The 19,042-nt window shown below is 37.1% G+C and overlaps 1 protein-coding gene and 1 pseudogene across 1 annotated transcript; one reads left to right on the forward strand and one right to left on the reverse strand.

The window, feature by feature from the left end:
* Positions 1-1,628: 1,628 nt before the first annotated feature.
* Positions 1,629-17,044, reverse strand: LOC116197196 (annotated as a pseudogene).
* On the forward strand, positions 4,945-8,679 carry LOC116195618 (receptor-like protein EIX1). Its single transcript, XM_031524908.1, has one exon. It carries the CDS (start codon positions 4,951-4,953, stop codon positions 8,239-8,241), a length of 3,291 nt encoding a protein of 1,096 aa, XP_031380768.1. The 5' UTR covers positions 4,945-4,950; the 3' UTR covers positions 8,242-8,679.
* Positions 17,045-19,042: the final 1,998 nt, after the last annotated feature.

Consider the following 19,042-nt stretch of genomic DNA (forward strand, 5'->3'; position numbering starts at 1 on the left):
TCGTTTGAGAAATGAATTTAGATACTTCTATAAGAAGGGAAGACTTTCAGTGCCAATCGAGAATTGGAAGAATAAAATAAAAAAAGTAACGATTGTCTTGTTAAATTGATGAAAAAGTATTGAAATTGAGGAAAAAATGTTGAATAGTTGAGAGAATTTAGAATTAAAAAATTAATTATAATAATAAATAAGAAAAATTATGATAGGAAATTTGAAAAAAAATAGAAAAATAATTATTAGTTAGCACGGTAAAAAAAAAATACTCATTCCAGTTTTCCCATAATTTTATTACGTGTTTTAAGCAAACATCAGCACATCCACCGACACATCAACGGCCCAAAGACACATTTACAAAGTGACCGCATTATCAGTGTCTTTTCGTTATTGGAATGAATGATTAAGTATGTTGATTTTGAAAATCAATGGAGATCATGTCTGCTTACATAGGCAAATCTTGGGAATCACTCACTATAAGACTTTCACAGTGCGTTTGGTTTCAGAGTTAAAATAACTGTGATTTTGATTGTGAAAAATGATAAATGAGACAAGATTATAAATTTGACTTGAGAAATATGTGTTTTAGTGTGTTGAGTTAAAGTTAAAGTTAAAATTTTTGACTTGGTAAATGTGTGTTTTTGTTGTGTAGTATGTTGAGTTAAAGTTAAAGTTAAACTTTTGAAATTTTAACTTTGAATCCAAACGGAGACTCTGGTTCTAACCATATTAGTTTCATGTCTGATCTTGAACTTGAAGCACACAGCACTCGAAGATTTTCTCAAGTTTGATTTGCCATCAATCGAATGATCAATCGAATAACCGCTTCCGTGTTAACAGAATATTCGCGCACGCGTGACCGTTTATTACAACATGTGAGAGGCAAGCCTAGGAGAACCCAAACAGAACATTCACGTGCGTGACCGTTTATTACGTGTGAAAGGCAAGCTTATGAGAACCCAATAAGATGAGCGCTTAGAGATGTCAAAAACCATTTAATATAAACTTCTAACTCGAGTAATATGTTCCACCTCTTTGTTGAATGCCATAAGGTCTATTTGAAAAGCACAATGATCAATCAATGCGATTTGTTCGACGTGATCTGTTCTCTTTAAACGGACTGGCCTCGCACGACAGTCTCGAATTAGTAGTGCCTCTGATTAGATGAAGGGAAGGTAGAGCAGCTTTCCCTATCTGAATAATATGAGGGAAATTATTTACAGGATGATGTAATTATAAATCTGACATAGCAACGGCTGTTTGATTCAGTTGGCACATAGCAATTTTAACTACCTGTTTGAAAGAGAGAGCCCTACCGATGACAAAACTACAGGTACAGCAGAGATAATTTATATTAGTGAATGATTAATAGAGTAATCACGTGCCAAAGGTAGATCGGTTTTGCCCGAATAAACGAAAGATTCATAGATATTTCCACTCTGCATATCAAATTGGAAAGAGCAATGCCTTGTTACGATGAAACCGATATTTACTCCTTACAGTAATACAGACCACATCTGCATGTCCACTGAAGATTGCCAAATATCTGGGCCATAGTAATGAGCATTTAGAAAACAAACTTGAGTTATGATCTCCAATCGGGCGTACGAGGGGAGAAGAAGAGGACATACTTTAAGGCACAAATGAAGTCTCTCCAAGTATCACAATCAAGGAATTTAGCAGTTAAATTATGCAAATCTAAGACCTTACCACAGCAAACTTCCCTGCAGGTTACAGACACATATATTTGTATCACATCGTCGTCCCATCTACAATATTATGCATATCACAACATAAGCCTTGAGGCCTGGCTCCAGCAAATCAAACAATGCCCAACAATAATATAAAGCCCCCTTCTAGAAACTGCTAACCTCGACCTGCTCCTCTCAGTCAAATCGATAAACTAACCAAAGCAAAGCCCTCTGGTGCTTCTTTTGTAAGTACCAAACAGAACATCATCCCTGAACTGCCCTACATTCCGAATGGCTTTTCTTCTTCATCTTCTCTTCATGAATCATAGTATGGAGCAGCCGCCGTGGGACTTTCTCTTCTTTCTCTTCCTCTGCTTAGGGGGCTGCAGTACCACCTTAATGGCTGCGTCAAATCCAGTTTTCACGTTCTGTATTCGAAACAAACGGAAGTTTGATGTCAGTGAGGACGACAGTAACAAGTTCCTTCTTTCAAAGTTTGTGCATAGCTATAGAATCGGGCTCAGCCTGACGGGTCCAGTTTTCACAAAAAATACCAGATAGGCAAATGGATCCTGCAGACTGTCCAGTTCAGCTGGTTTCACGTCGAGATTGCAAGATCCATTTTCCATAGTTAAAGCAACTTTAAGGACCGGTCCAGTTATCAAAACCATAGCTTTTGAGTGATGAGAAACAGTGGGTGGGCCTGTTGCGTCTTCGAGCTGCACTCAATATAAGCAGCTTGCCCCAATCAGCTTCTTCAGTTCCTCCCCCTTTCAAAAGAACTCGAAAGATTATACATCTTTCTATCAGCCCTGTCATGAATCAAAAAAGCTTACGTGGGGCATGTACATGACGGTTATGAACAGAAAGCAAAACCAGCAAGGAAGGTGAACACTTCACCTGAGCTGTGGTGATTGGAACAGCCCCTGGGTGGTCTAAGAAGAACTGCTTGTCATGTCGAAGATCTGAAACAAGTAAGACCACATGGGGTCAAGAAAAATCAAACCAGATTTTTGGCGCCTAGAATATGTTCAATTGGTAACATCATGCTCAGAAAAAACATTACAAGGCATATACAACTACTATTTACGGTAGCTTTATCTAAGGTTAATAGTAGTGGCATAATAATAATTTATCATTATTATTAGTATTATTTTTTTTAATAAGAGCCCCCATATGGACCCAACTTGGGCCCGAAGGGCTAGCATGGGCATCTTTACGAAGCTCATGCGGGTGACACGCCACGTGAAACTTGAGGCCAGGAAGTCGAACGTGAGAGCTTTCGCCATGCTTGCTTTTGTTCACAACCTTGACCAATTCATTAGGTCAGAGCAAATATTAAGCTGCAGACGGCAAAAGACTGATGGACCAATTAACCAATGTTTTAAAGAGGACAATTTCAGTAACAAATGACCAGTCGAGATTAGCTGGCTAAAGAATCGTGGCATACATTGAAATGACTTTGCCATCGAAGCATGCACAAATTGTCCATTTTTAAATTCAAGCCCAAATTTGCAGTGCTGCCATCTACAACTACAATTGCGCTGACAAACACAGTTGGCACATAGTCCTGTTCAGACATACAGAGAAGAGGCCAGGGGTCATCTGTACTATGAACATCATCGCGAATTAAAGAGGAATTAAGATGTCGAACTTTAAATAGAAGACAGTTAAATCTATATTTGATGCTACGAAGTTATATACAATTCCGAATATACACTATTCATTAAATATTGAATATAAACGGATATTATTTCTTATGATTTTATTTTTATAATCTATAATAATCATATATAAATATATATCCAACTTCAAGTTATAAAATATTATGAATAGGTCTTATTTTTTTAAGTTGATTTCATAAATTATGTTTCTTTTTTTTTTTTTCCATTTCAAATACATACTTTTCAACTGTTTTGCTTTTCTAAAATAACCATACAAAGTGGTGGAAGGGCAATCGATATATATTAAACTCATTTGTTGTCACTTTGACGGAATAAAAATAATACTCTCCAACACAAATTAAATTATGACAACGTAATATGATTAGTATCAATATAATATTATCACATAACTATTTTAATTAAAAAATTAGAAACATTTTACTCATAACGCGTGGATTTTCATCTAGTTAAAGTATTAAATTTCTATTTGGACTTATACGGACTTGGGCACATATCCACTTAAAAGTTCAAGCTTATAAATGGTAGTACCCAAGTCATATATTAACCCATGGATTTTCCTTTTCTTTTCCGATGTGGAATTTATCCCATTTTACTCCTCAACACCCGCCTTCACGTGCAATGTGTGGTCTATTTCTGCTTATACGTTGTCACGTGCCCTTAAACACTCGCCCTCAACAATTGACCTCAAGTCGGGCTCATCTTCCGTGCTCGGGCGAGGGGGGACACTAACACGAGGCGCACTCTTGGCTGCACTCTGACATATTGGGCCTGGCGTGGTGTGGGTACGCATACGCATAACCCGAGCTCTTAAAAGCTCGAGCTTTTAAGTGGATATGGACCTAAACTCATGTAAACTCAATGAAAATTTAAGATGGTATCAGAGCCCATGGTAATGATCCTGGGGGGGCGTATGCGCAGGAGCCCACACCACGCCAGTGAAGTCTGAGACCGGAAGTAGAAGCTCGGCTCATAGTAGTTGATCCCCCTCGCCCGAGTGTGGAAGAAGTAGCTCACCTCGAGGTAGTTAAGGCTCGAGTCTGGAAGAGATGAGAGACCGGCTCGAGGGTAAGTTCTTGAGGGCGGACAGTTAAGGTTCACATGGCCCATGTAGGCAAATCATGAGAAAGACCACACGGTACCACGTGAGGGCGGCTGTTGGGAATATAAAAATCAATTGGGAAAAGTTAATCCCACATCGGAAGCATAAAAGAAAATAGAGTGGTTTATATGGGATTGGATCTCATAACTTATAAGTTCGAGCTTTTAAATTGAAAATTGAATCTAAATCTATGTAAGCCCGATAGAATTTAAGATAAAGATAAAGAGGAAACTCTTGGCACAAAATTGCCGGAAGAATGGAAAATTGAAGGGAGGAGGAAAGTTTGCGGAATTTCGAGGAAGGAGCGGTTTCGGGAGGATGTCATTAGTCATGTTGACTCGACTCCGTGGACTTGACTAAATACAGTAGCCAAGTTTATGGATGATCCATAGAAGACATCTCCACAATCAGAGTTGACTTGACTCCGTGGACTTGACTAAATACAGTAGTCGTGTTGACTTGCTAACTACAGTAGTTTTGAATGTTGTATAGTTTTGAAGAAGTAGAGTCGATCAAGTCCCGCATCGTGATCATGGGAAGATATCATCAAGTCCTGGGTTTCGTGATATGCGGTGTGTCGTTGCTCCTCATGGGCAGCTCATGGCGTTGTTCCTGTGGAAATTCAAGTGCACTGTTGTTGTGCAGACGAGAAGAAAGAGATGCGCTGCTCGAATTCAAGAAAAGTCTTTTTGAGTCGAACTCATTGAATGGCTTCCTCAGCTCTTGGGAAGCAGAAGATTGCTGCGTCTGGGAAGGATTGAGCTGCGATAGAGCCACCGGTCACGTCATCAGGCTCGAAATACTCCCCCAGCCCCGGGTAACAATAATCGAAAACGACCCTTTTTCATATGAATGGGAGTCTTTTCAATCAGATCCAGCAGTCTCCGCCTCAGAGCTGAGCCCTTCCCTCCTGAGGCTGAGGTACCTGAACCACCTCGACCTCAGCGGCCTTAGTATAAATGGCAGCACTCCTATCCCTGCATTCATAGGTTCGTTGAAACACCTGAGTTACCTGAACCTCTCGAACGTTGGTTTTCAAGGAGCGGTTCCTCCCCACCTGGGAAATCTCACCAACTTAGAGGTCCTCGATCTTCATTTCAATTATGGTTTACTCCTGGCCCATTCCCACTGGATTTCTCGTCTTGTGGCCTTAAAGTACCTCGACTTGAGTGGTGTATCTCCTAGAAAAGCACAGGATCTGATGCAGGTACTCAACTCGCTTCCTTCGCTATCGCACTTGGCATTGCGCTCTTGTTTCTCGGCCGGCGCATTTAGTATATCCCCTGGTCTCTTCAACTCTAGCTTTCTCGCCAGACTCCAATACCTCGACCTCTCAGACAATTCTCTTCAAGGCCCCATTCCTACTTTCTTACAGAATATGACATCTATCAGACATCTCTATCTCTCCGGCAACGAACTCAACTGTTCCATTCCTATTTGGTTCAGTAATCTTAACGGCTTGGTTCATCTTGATCTCGGGGCTAATTGGCTTGACAGCATTGAAGGAGGGTTCTCGTTTTTCATTAGAGACAAATGCCGCCTGCGGTTCTTGAGTTTGGAAGACAACCAACTTCAAGGGGAGATCGATCGAAATTCCAGTGGATTCTGTGCATTTGGCCTCGAGTTCTTGGATCTGAGCAGGAATCTTTTCACGGGCATTATTCCTGAGGGTTTGGGACAACTTTCAAGGCTCGAATTCTTGGGTCTCTCCGACAACCTGATCTCAGGATCGATTCCACCAAGTATTGGTGAAAATCTGGAAATGGATAAGTTGTTTCTCCATGATAACCTTCTAACCGGCACAATACCGGCTTCATTGTGTAAGTTAAGGTCCATACAAGTTTTGGACCTTTCAAGAAACAATCTATCGGGCTGGATCCCCAACTGTTGGGGGAATGCAACTTTTAACTTCATCTCAGGGAAACATCGGAACTTCTCTTCAATGATGGAATTGGATCTCTCCCACAACCTGATCTCAGGATCGATTCCACCAAGTATTGGTGAAAATCTGGAAGTGGAATATTTGTTTCTCAATGATAACCTTCTAACCGGCCCAATACCGGCTTCATTGTGTAAGTTAAGGTCTGTATCTTTATTGGACCTTTCGAGAAACAAGCTATCAGGCTGGATCCCCAACTGTTGGGGGAATGCAACTTTTAACTTCATCTCAGGGAAACTTTGGAACTTCTCTTCAATAACGGAATTGGATCTCTCCTACAACCTGATCTCAGGATCAATTCCACCAAGTATTGGTGAAAATCTGGAAGTGGAATCTTTGTTTCTCAATGATAACCTTCTAACCGGCCCAATACCGGTTTCATTGTGTAAGTTAAGGTCTGTATCGTTATTGGACCTTTCGAGAAACAAGCTATCAGGCTGGATCCCCAACTGTTGGGGGAATACAACTTTTAACTTCATCTCAGGGAAACTTCGGAACTTCTTTTCAATAATGGAATTGGATCTCTCCCACAACCTGATCTCAGGATCGATTCCACCAAGTATTGGTGAAAATCTGGAAGTGGAATCTTTGTTTCTCAATGATAACCTTCTAACCGGCCAAATACCGGCTTCATTGTGTAAGTTAAAGTCTGTATCGTTATTGGACCTTTCAAGAAACAAGTTATCAGGTTGGATCCCCAACTGTTGGGAGAATGCAACCTCACTGTCTCTCATAAACTTTTCATCCAATAGACTGTCTGGAGTTATTCCGAGTTCCATCGGAAATCTTGACCTCATTTCTTTACACCTGAACAACAATAGTCTCCATGGAGAAGTTCCAGATTCCTTTAGAAACCTGTTGGGATTGATGACGTTGGATCTTGGAGAGAATAAGCTATCCGGAGTTTTACCTGAATGGTTGGGGGTGGACTTTCAGGTATTAGTATTCCTTAGACTTCGAGAGAATCATTTCACTGGAACTCTTCCCATGCAATTGTGCTTGCTCCAATTGCAGCTTTTAGACTTGGCAGTTAACAACCTGCATGGAACAATTCCACGTTGCTTTGGCTCCCTGATTGGCATGTCTCATCGTTCATCGTCGCCTGAACGGAATGATTATCTAGTTGCACCTTCTGTCCCCTATTGGGATGCAGAACCAATGACGGAGGTCATGAAAGGAAGAGAGCTTGAATACACCACAAACCTGAAGTTCATGTTCTCTTTGGACCTCTCAAGCAATAACTTTTCCGGGCCGATTCCACACGAGCTGACATCGCTAAACTTATTAAACAGTTTGAATCTATCCCACAACCTTCTCTCAGGTAACATCCCAGAAAAGATTGGGGACATGAAGTGGCTGGAGTCACTCGACTTGTCAGGGAACCAACTTTCAGGGGAAATTCCACCAAGCATATCTCTTCTGACAATGTTAAGCCACCTAAACCTGTCAGACAACAACTTCGCAGGTAAAATTCCAAAAAGCAGTCAGCTAGATTCTCTTTATGTGTCCGATCATTCCATATATTCAGGGAATCCTTTACTCTGTGGCGATCCACTTTTAAACAAGTGCCCGGTTCAGAAGGAGGCACCCACGCCACCAAAGATCCCGAGCAGGGAAAACATGGGTGGCTCAGATCCGTTGGATAAGGTGACATTTTATGGAGTTGTAATGCTCGGGTTTGCGACTGGATTCTGGGGAGCAATCGGGATTCTGGTATTCAAAAAGAGTTGGAGAGCTGCCTACTTTACATTCGCTGAAGAAATCGCGAACAAGATTTATGTGGCAGTATCATTGAAGGTGGCCAAACTGAAAACAGTAATGAGAGGAGAATGAGCAGAGGCAGAGCATAGAAGACTTGCTATCATCTCATGTTGTTTGCCACTGTTACTTTATCTATTAAATGCAGAATATTAACTTGAGCTTTATCTTATGAGTATTTATTTTGTGAAGAAAATGTTATATTAATGCAGAATATTAATTTGAACTTTATCATATGAGTATTTATTGTATATTGTGAAAAAAAGTTATAGTTTAATTTGGTGGGCACTAACTTATCAAGGGGCAGTCTTACACATGTTTATATATATTGCCACCACTTTTACACATTCACATGTCAAAACTAGATTGAACGCGCCTGCACTATGCATGAACAAATTAGAAAGATGATAAAAAAGAACATATTAATGTCATAGTAATTTGATATTAAATTGTTTTTGGCAAAACAAAGATTGTAATAATAATTTATAAAAATGAAAAAATTTAAATAAAATAAAAAAGAGAAAGGCACCACAAATGGGGAGAGAAAAAGAAGGGAGAGAGAAGGAGGAGGGAGAAAACTAAGAGAGAGTGGGTAATTATTTTATCTCAAATATTACCATCATGCCCTAAATGTAAAAGTGGTTAATTAATAAATTTATACTGCTATGAGAAAAAAATGGAAACTAAAAGTAAAACAAAAGGTGTTTCGATCTTTATAACAGTAGAGAATATAAGAGAAGGAAACTCAATAGGATTAAGCACTCGTTTGGTTTGATGTATGGAAATGGAAATCCTAAGAGTTAATAAAGAGCGCAAGAGTCCCTAATAAGTGTCGAATCTGTAATTTTTTCGTTATCAGTGTGCCATTACACTATACTCTTTCTGATAAGCTCTTGCTAATTTAATAGCAAGAGCTTTATGATATCTTAAATAAATTATAGTAAAATACACGTTTTAAGGAAACTTATAAACGCTACCTACAACAAATCTCTACTGATACTCGATGGTCATAGAAGGGAATGATCTTCAATATAATCATTGCATTTGGTAACGAATTTAAGTTTAATTTAATTTGATTTGAGAAGATGAAGGCAAAAGTAATTGGAAAAAGAATGTGAGGGAATTTAAAGAAGAAAATAAAAAAGTAATGATTGTGTTATTGAATTGAGGGAAAAATGTTGAATAGTTAAGAGAATTTAGTATTAAAAAATTAATTATAATAATAGATAAGAAAAAGTATGATAGAAAATTTGAAGAAAAAGATATAAAAGTAGCTATTAGTTAGTAAGGTTAAAAAAAATGAAAAAACTAATCCTTGTTTTCCCATAATTTTATTACGTGTTTTAAGCAAACATCAGCACATCCACCGACACATCAACGGCACAAAGACACATTTACAAAGTGACCGCATTATGAGTGTCTTTTCGTTATTGTAATGAATGATTAAGTACTTTGATTTTGAAAGTCAATGGAGATCGTGTCTGCTTACATGGGCAAATCTTGGGGAGCACCCACTGAGACTTTCATGTTCTAATAAGATTAGTTTCATGTCTGATCTTGAACTTGAAGCGCACGGCACTCCAGATTTTCTAGAGTTTGATTGGCCATCGATCGAGTAACGGCTTCCGTGTTAACAGAATATTCGCGCGTGCGTGACCGTCTATCACAACGTGTGAGAGGCAAGCCCAGGAGAACCCAATAAGAGGAGCGCTTCGAGATGTCAAAAACCATTTAATATAAACTTAAAACACGAGTAATATGTTCCACCTCTTTGTTGAAAGCAACAAGGTCTATTTGAAAAGCACAATAATCAATGGATATGGTTTGTTTGACGTGATCTGTTCTTTTTAAACGGACCAGCCTCGCACTACAGTCTCGAATTAGTGCCTCTGATTAGAGGAAGGGAAGGTAGAGCAGCTTTTCCTGTCTGAATAATATGAGGGAAATTATTTGCAGGATGATGTAATTATAAATCTGACATAGCTACTGCTGCTTGATTCAGTTGGCACATAGCAACTCTAACTACCTGTTTGAAAGAGAGAGCCCTACTGATGACAAAACTACAGGTACAACAGAGATAATTTATATTAGTTAATGATTAATAGAGTAATCACGTACCAACGGTAGATCAATTTTGCCCCGAATAAACAAAAGATTCATAGATATTTCCACTCTGCATATCAAATTGGAAAGAGCAATGCCTTGTTACAATGAAACCGATATTTACTCCTTACAGTAATACAGACCCCAGGGGCACGTCCAGCGAAGATTGCCAAATCTCAGGGCCATAGTAATGAGCATTTAGAAAACAAACTTGAGTCATGATCTCCAATAGGGCGTACGAGGGGAGAAGAGGAGGACATACTTAAAGGCACAAATGAAGTCTCTCCAAGTATCACAATCAAGGAATTCAGCAGTTAAATTATGCAAATCTAAGACTTTACCACAGCAAACTTCCCTGCAGGTAACAGACACATATATATATTTGTATCACGTCGTCCTCCCATCAACGATATTATACATATCACAACATAAGCCTTGAGACCTGGCTCCAGCAAATCAAGCGATGCCCAACAATAATATAAAGCCCCCTTCTAGAAACTGCTAACCTTCGACCGCTTCTGTCAGTCAAATCGATAAACTAACCAAAGCAAAGCCCTCTGGTGCTTCTTCTGTAAGTACCTAACAGAACATCATCCCTGAGCTGCCCAACATTCCGAATGGCTTTTCTTCTTCATCTTCTTTTCATGAATCATAGAATGGAGCAGCCGCCATGGGACTTTCTCTTCTTTCTCTACCTCTGCTTAGGGGGCTGCAGAACCACCTTAATGGCTGCGTCAAATACAGCTTTCACGTTCTGTATTCATAACAAACGGAAGTTTGATGTCAGTGAGGACGACAGTAACAAGTTCCTTCTTTCAAAGTTTGTGCATAGCTATAGAATCTGGCTCGGCCTGACTAGTCCAGTTTTCACAAAAAAACCAGATAGGCAAATGGATCCAGCAGATTGTCCAGTTCAGCTGGTTTCACGTCCTGATTGCAAGATCCATTTTCCATAGTTAAAGCAACTTTAAGGACCGGTCCAGTTATCAAAACCATAGCTTTTGAGTGATGAGAAACAGTGGGTGGACCTGTTGCGTCTATATAAGCAGCTGCCCCGATCAGCTTCTTCAGTTCCTCCCCCTGTCAAAAGAACTCACAAGATTATATATCGTTCTATCAGCCCTGTCATGAATCCAAAAATGCTTATGCGCGCATGTACATGACGGTTATGAACAGAAAGCAAAACCAGCGAGGAAGGTGAACACCTCACCGGAGCTGTGGAGATTGGAACAGCCCCTGGGTGGTCTAAGATCTGCAACAAGTAAGACCACATGGGGTCAAGAAAAATCAAACCAGATTTCTGGCTCCAAGAATATGTCCAATTGGTAACATCACGCTTCGTTTGGTTTAGCAGTTAAAATCACAAAAATTTTAACTATAACTTTAACTCAACACACTACACAATAAAAATATACATTTTCCAAGTAAAAAATTTTAATTTTAATTTTAACTTTAACTCAACACACTACACAATCATTTGTCCTTTTCCACTATCAATATCAAAGTTACTTTGACGCTAAAACCAAACGCACCATTATTGTTTTCGGTAGCTTTATCTAAGATTAATAGTAGTGGCATAATAATAATTTATCATTATTATTAGTATTATTCTTTTTAATAAGAGCCCCCATATGGACCCAACTTGGGCCCGAAGGGCTAGCATGGGCATCCTTACGAAGCTCATGCGGATGACACGCCACGTGAAACTTGAGGCCAGGAAGTCGAACGTGAGAGCTTTCGCCATGCTTGCTTTTGTTCACAACCTTGACCAATTCATTAGGTCAGAGCAAATGTTAAGCTGCAGAGGGAAAAGACTGATGGACCAATTAACCAATGTTTTAAAGAGGACAATTTCAGTAGCAAATGACCAGTCGAGATTAGCTGGCTAAAAAATCGTGTAGGCAGTATAGAAGAGATGCTAGTACAAGCATCCAACATAGCATACATTGAAATGACTTTGTCATCGAATCATGCACAAATTGCCCGTATGAAATTCAAGGCGAATTACAGCCTTAGGGCTCGCTCTCATAAAGAAATTAACATGACAAGAGAACAACGTAAGCCAATTCGGTTTTAAAATTTTTTTTTAACTCTACTCCACTCTAATTCTACTTATCTTCAATTCAACAACGTAATTATTACTTTTTCCTTTTTCTTCAATTTTTTAACAATTTAATTCAATTTTTAATATTAAATTATCTCGGTTATTCATTACTTTTTTTACAACTCAACAACACAATCATTACTTTATATTTTCATACTTTTTCTCATAATTCAACAATACAATCATTATAAACTAATTAAAACGAAAACTCTACTCTAATCAATTCTAAAACCAAATACAACCTTTTGTAGACGCTAACCGAGCTTTGTCCCAACAGGTATAATTGGAACCAGGTGCATAACGTCGCAGCTCAGGAATCCACTACACATTCAAAACAGAAAACCCTAATCACAACAATGATCGGGCAAATCATTCCAAAGAGAGGATTTAATTGAGACCAGCCTTTTTGGCCACATTCTCATAGCTGGCCATGCTGATGAGGGAAAAGGCAAGCAGGAAGACATCAGCTCCACGATAGCTCAGAGGTCTCAACCTATTGTATTCTTCCTGCCCTGCTCAGTTAAAGATTCCATTATTAACGTCAAAATGATTCTTGATAAGTAAAAGGCACAGGAATAGATTCAGATTAACAACCCACCGGCAGTGTCCCACGAGCCCAAATTTACAGTGCTGCCATCAACAACTACATTTGCGCTGAGATAGTCAAACACGGTTGGCACATAGTCCTGTTCAGACATACAGAGAAGAGCCCAGGGGTCATCAGTATTATGAACATCACAGCGAATTAAAACGGAATTAAGATGTCGAGCTTTCAATAGAAAACAGTTAAATCTACATTTGATGCTACGAAGTTATATACAATTCCGAATATACACTATTCATTAAATATTGAATATAAACGGATATTATTTGTTATGATTTTATTTTTATAATCTATAATAATCATATATAAATATATATCCAACTTCAAGTTATAAAACATTATGAATAGATCTTATTTTCCTACGTTGATTTCTTAAATTATGTTTCTTCTTTTTTCCATTTCAAATATATACTTTCCAACAGTTTTGCTTTTCTAAAATAGCCATACAAGGTCATGGAGGGGCAATCGACCTATATTAAACTTATTTGTTGTCATTTTGGTAGAATAAAAACAATACTCTCAAACACAAACTAAATTATGACAACGTAATACGATAACTATCAATATAATATTATCACATAATCATTTTAATTGAAAAATTAGAAACATTTCGTGCGTAACGCGTGGATTTTCATCTAGTTGAAAATAAAAAGACAACTCTTAATTGAGATTCAAGTGGTAAGGGATTCGATGGACCCTATAGATTCAATCAACAATAGGTTTTCCAATGAAAACCGTTTCTCCTATTTTTTGTGATGAATTGTTACATGCGGATTTTCTTCACTATGTTTAACAAGAATAAATGGTAGGTTCTCGAATAAAGATCGTTTCTCTTTTTTTTTGGTTGAATTTTCACATCCGAATTGTCTCTATTGTGTTTGAAGCTCCACAAGTCATGCTTCAAATTCAAGCGATGACTAATTCGATGGACCATATAGATGTTACCCTACAATGAGATGACGCCGTACCTACATAAGAACAATTTATACAAGAGATGATCCTATTTATATATATATATATATATATATATATTTCTTAGGAGTTCTTGTCAACAACTTTAATTCTTATTAGGATTTTTGTTCGATATCGATAAGTATATCACACGGAGAAAATATAGTATGACCAATTACTTATCAATTCTTTTTTATTATTTTATCCATAATAATTATTTTTATAGAAATATTGCATGTTTATTTATTAAGAATCCGAAAATCTCTTATTTTAATATTTAACTGTTTCTTAAATAATTTTCTAACGATAATAAGATACTACATAAATATATTGAAATATTAATGTTTGATATTTTGAATTGATGATCATTTTATCTTATTGGATATTGTATAGTTTTAAAAAATTTTATTTTGCGCTAGACATCATATCCAAGAAATCGAGATTCGATACGTATGAAGTTAAAAATATATACAATTTCGAATATACACTATTCATTAAATATTGAATAAAAATAGATATTATTTCTTATGATTTTATTTTTATAATCTATAATAATAATTATATATATATATATATATCCAACTTCAAGTTATAAAATATTATGAATAGATCTTATTTTCCTAAGTTGATTTCTTAAATTTTGTTTCTTCTTTCTTCCAATCCAAATATATATTTTCTAATTGTTTTGCTTTTCTAAAATAACCATAAAAAGTCGTAGACAGTAACCAGCCTATATTGAACTTATCTATTGTCACTTTGGTGAAATAAAAGTAATACTTCCTAACACAAACTAAATTGTGACAATGTAATATGATTACTATCAATATAATATTATCGCATAATCATTTCAATGGAGAAAATTAGAAACATTTCCAGCGCAATGCCAAGCTTTTCATCTAGTATATATGAAAATAAAGCCCGAGCTGAATTTTCATGCCGCCACATCATAAAAAAAAAACGAACTATCTCACATTGCCACATCATCGATTTACATTAAGGAAATTATTATATTCTTATAAAGGAAGGAAATATTCTTATATAAATTGTTTTAAAATTGATTAATCAATTATGTAATAATATTATATATAAATTATTAATTATGTAATAATAGTATATATAAATTATATGTATATAGCTCAATGAAATATATACATTATATATCCATCGCCCAATATTCATTGCCCATATATAGATTATTTACAATGGAATATATTCTAATAAGAGCATCACAATAATTTACGATATAAATTATATAGTCTATACTTATTAATGTGGTATTATAAATATTATATCCCCTTTTATTAAATTTAGGCATATCTTTTCAATTGAGTATGAATATATGTTTTATAATACTCGAGTTTTTGGATAAATAACAAACGGTAATTTCTCGAATTAAGGTCGTTTCTCATCTCTTTTCTTTTTTCTCTCCAATACTTTTTTTTTTATGAATTATCACATGCAGATTTTCTCCTCTGTGATCTCCAATTCCTAATCGAGATTCAAGTGGTAAGGGATTCGATGGACCTACAGATTCAATCAATAGTAGGTTCTCGAATAAAGGTCGTTTCTCCTATTTTTTGCGATGGATTATTACATGTAGATTTTCTCCACTATATTTAATAAGAATTAATGGTAGGTTGTCGAATGAAGATCGTTTCTCCTTTTTTTTATTTTTGATGAATTCTCACATGAGAATTTTCTCCATTGTGTTGTTTGAAGCTCCCCAAGTCACGCTTCAAATTCAAGTGCTGACGAATTTGATGGACCCTATAGATGCTACCCTACAATGAGATGACGTCTTACCTACATAAGAACAATTTATATAAGAGATGATCCAATTTTTTATGTATATTTCTTAGGAGTTTTGGACAATGACTTTAATTCTTATTAGGATTTTTGTTCGATATCGATAACTCTATCACATGGAGAAAATATCGCATGAACAACACATATTTTTTATTTTTTATTATTTTTTTCAAAATGATAAGTTTTATAGAAATATTGCATTTTTACTTATTAAGAATCCAAATATTCTTTATTTTAATATTTAACTGTTTCGCAAATAATTTTCTAACAATAATGAGATGTTTCATAAATATATTGAAATATTAATATTTGATATTTTGAATTGATGATTATTTTATCATATTGGATATTTTGAAAATTTTTATTTTGCGCTAGACATCATATCCAAAAAATCGAGATTTGATACGTATGAAGTTAAAAATATATACAATTCCGAATATACACTATCCATTAAATATTGAATAAAAACAGATATTATTTTTTATGATTTTATTTTTTATAATCTATAGTAATCATATATATATATATATATATATATATGTATATATCCAACTTTAAGTTATAAAATATTATGAATATGTCTTATTTTCCATAGCTGATTTCTTAAATTTTGCTTCTTCTTTTTTCCAATTGAAATATATACTTTCCAACTGTTTTGCTTTTCTAAAATAGCCATACAAGGTAGTGGAGCGACAATCAACCTATATTAAACTTATTTGTTGTCACTGTGGCGGAATAAAAATAGTACTCTCCAACACAAACTAAATTATGAGTGTCGATATAATATTATCACATAATCATTTTAATTGAAAAAAATTGGAAACATCTAGTTGAAATTAATCAGACAACTCTTGGCACAAAATTGCCTGAAGAATGGAAAATTGAAGAGAGGACTGGAGGAAAGTTAGCGGAATTTCGAGGAAGGAGCAGTTTCGGGTGGATGACCGAATGCCGTGTCGTATGGACCCCGACGTTTCAACCTATTGTAGTCTTCCTGCCCTACTCCATTAAAGATTTCAATATTAACGTCAAGATGATTCTTGATAAGTAAAAGGCGCAGGAATAGATTCAGATTAACAACCCCCCGGAAGTGTCCCACAAGCCCAAATTTACAGTGCTGCCATCAACAAATACATTTGCACTGAAATTGTCAAACACAGTTGGCACATAGTCCTGTTCAGACATACAGAGAAGAGGCCAGGGGTCATCAGTATTATGAACATCATAGCAAATTAAAGAGCAATTAAGATGTCGAACTTTAAATATAAAACAGTTAAATCCAGATTTGATGCTATGAGGTTATATACCATTCCGAATATACACTATTCATTAAATATTGAATATAAATGGATATTATTTCTTATGATTTTATTTTTATAATCTATAATAATCATATATAAATATATATCCAACTTCAAATTATAAAATATTATGAATAGGTCTTATTTTCTTAAGTTGATTTCTTAAATTATGTTTCTTCTTTTTTCCATTTCAAATACATATTTTCCAACTGTTTTGCTTTCCTAAAATAACCATACATGGTTGTGGAGGGGCAATCGGCTTACATTAAATTTATTTGTTGTTATTTTGATAGAATAAAAATAATACTCTCAAACACAAACTAAATTATGACAATATAGTATGATTACTATCAATATATTGTTATCACATAATCATTTTAAATGAAAAATTAGAAACATTTCACTCGTAATGCGTAGATTTTCATCTAACTGAAGATAAAAAGACAACTTTTCGCCCAAAATTGCCGGAAGAATGGAAAAATTGAAGAGAGGAGGAAAGTTTGCGGAATTTTGAGGTTTCGGGAGGATGCCCGACTCCCGTGTCGTCTGGACCCCGACGTTTCAAGATAAGTTCCGGAAGGATGCCATTAGTCATGTTGACTTGACTCCGTCGACTGACTAAATACCCTAGTTGCGTCGACTTGACTACGTGGACTTGACTACATCCAGCAGCCAAGTTTATTGGATGATTATGGTGTGATAAGTGGCCATACAAGACATCTCCACAATCGGTTCCGCATTGTGATCATGGGAAGATATCGTCAAGTCCCGGGTTTCGTGATATTCGGTGCGGTGTTGCTCCTCATAGGCAGCTCATGGCGTTGTTCCTGTGGAAATTCAAGTGCACCGTTGTTGTGCAGACGAGAAGAAAGGGATGCGCTGCTCGAATTCAAGCAAAGTCTTGAGTCGAACTCATCAAATGGCTTCCTCCGCTCCTGGGAAGGAGAAGATTGCTGCGTCTGGGAAGGATTGAGCTGCGATAGAGCCACCGGACACGTCATCAGGCTCGAAATACTTCCCCAGGTAACAATAACCGAAAACGACCCTTTTTCATATGAAAAATGGGAGTCTCTTCAATTATCAGATCCAGTAGTCTACGCCTCAGAGCTGAGCCCTTCCCTCCTAAGGCTGAGGTACCTGAACCACCTCGACCTCAGCGGCCTTCGCATAAATGGCAGCACTCTTATCCCTGCATTCATAGGTTCGATGAAGCATCTCAGTTACCTGAACCTCTCGAACGTTGGTTTTCAAGGAGTGGTTCCTCCCCACCTGGGAAATCTCACCAACTTAGAGGTCCTCGATCACCAAGCCTTGGATTATTACTCTCCCTATGATTTATTCCTGGCCGATTCCCACTGGATTTCTCGTCTCGTGGCCTTAAAGTACCTCGACTTGACTGGTGTACCTCCTGTAAATGCACAGGATCTGATGCAGGTACTCAACACGCTTCCTTCCCTATCGCACTTTGCATTGAGCCGTTGTTTTGCGCCCGGCGATTTTAGTATATCCCCTGGTCTCTTCAACTCTAGCTTTCTCGCCAGACTCCAATACCTCGACCTCTCAAGAAATAATCTTCAAGGCCCCATTCCTACGCTCTTGCGGAATATGACATCTATCAGACATCTTGATCTCTCCAATAACGATCTATACGGTTCCATTCCTATTTGGTTCAGTGATCTTAACGGCTTGGCTCATGTCGATCTTGAGGGTAATCAGCTTGACAGCATTGAAGGAGGGTTCTCGTTTTTCATTAGAGGCAAATGCCGCCTGCGGTTCTTGAGTTTGGGAGACAACCTCCTTCAAGGGGAGATCGGAAGAAATTCCAGTGGAATCTGTGCATTTGGCCTCGAGCTCTGCGAGGAAATAGATATTCCGGCGAATTGCCAGACTGGTTAGGAACACTGAGTAGTTTGATGGAATTAAATCTCTATGGTAACAAGCTACAGGGGCCTATCCCAAGGTCGTTAGAGCGATTGTCGTCCTTACGACGGTTGGACCTGAGCAGTA

The sequence above is a fragment of the Punica granatum genome, chromosome 2 (genome assembly GCF_007655135.1).
Source record: "Punica granatum isolate Tunisia-2019 chromosome 2, ASM765513v2, whole genome shotgun sequence".
NCBI classification, from domain to species: domain Eukaryota; kingdom Viridiplantae; phylum Streptophyta; class Magnoliopsida; order Myrtales; family Lythraceae; genus Punica; species Punica granatum.

Coding starts and splice junctions, on each gene's coding strand:
- LOC116195618 (XM_031524908.1), top strand. CDS start 4,951: ATGTTGTATAGTTTTGAAGAAGTAGAGTCGATCAAGTCCCGCATCGTG.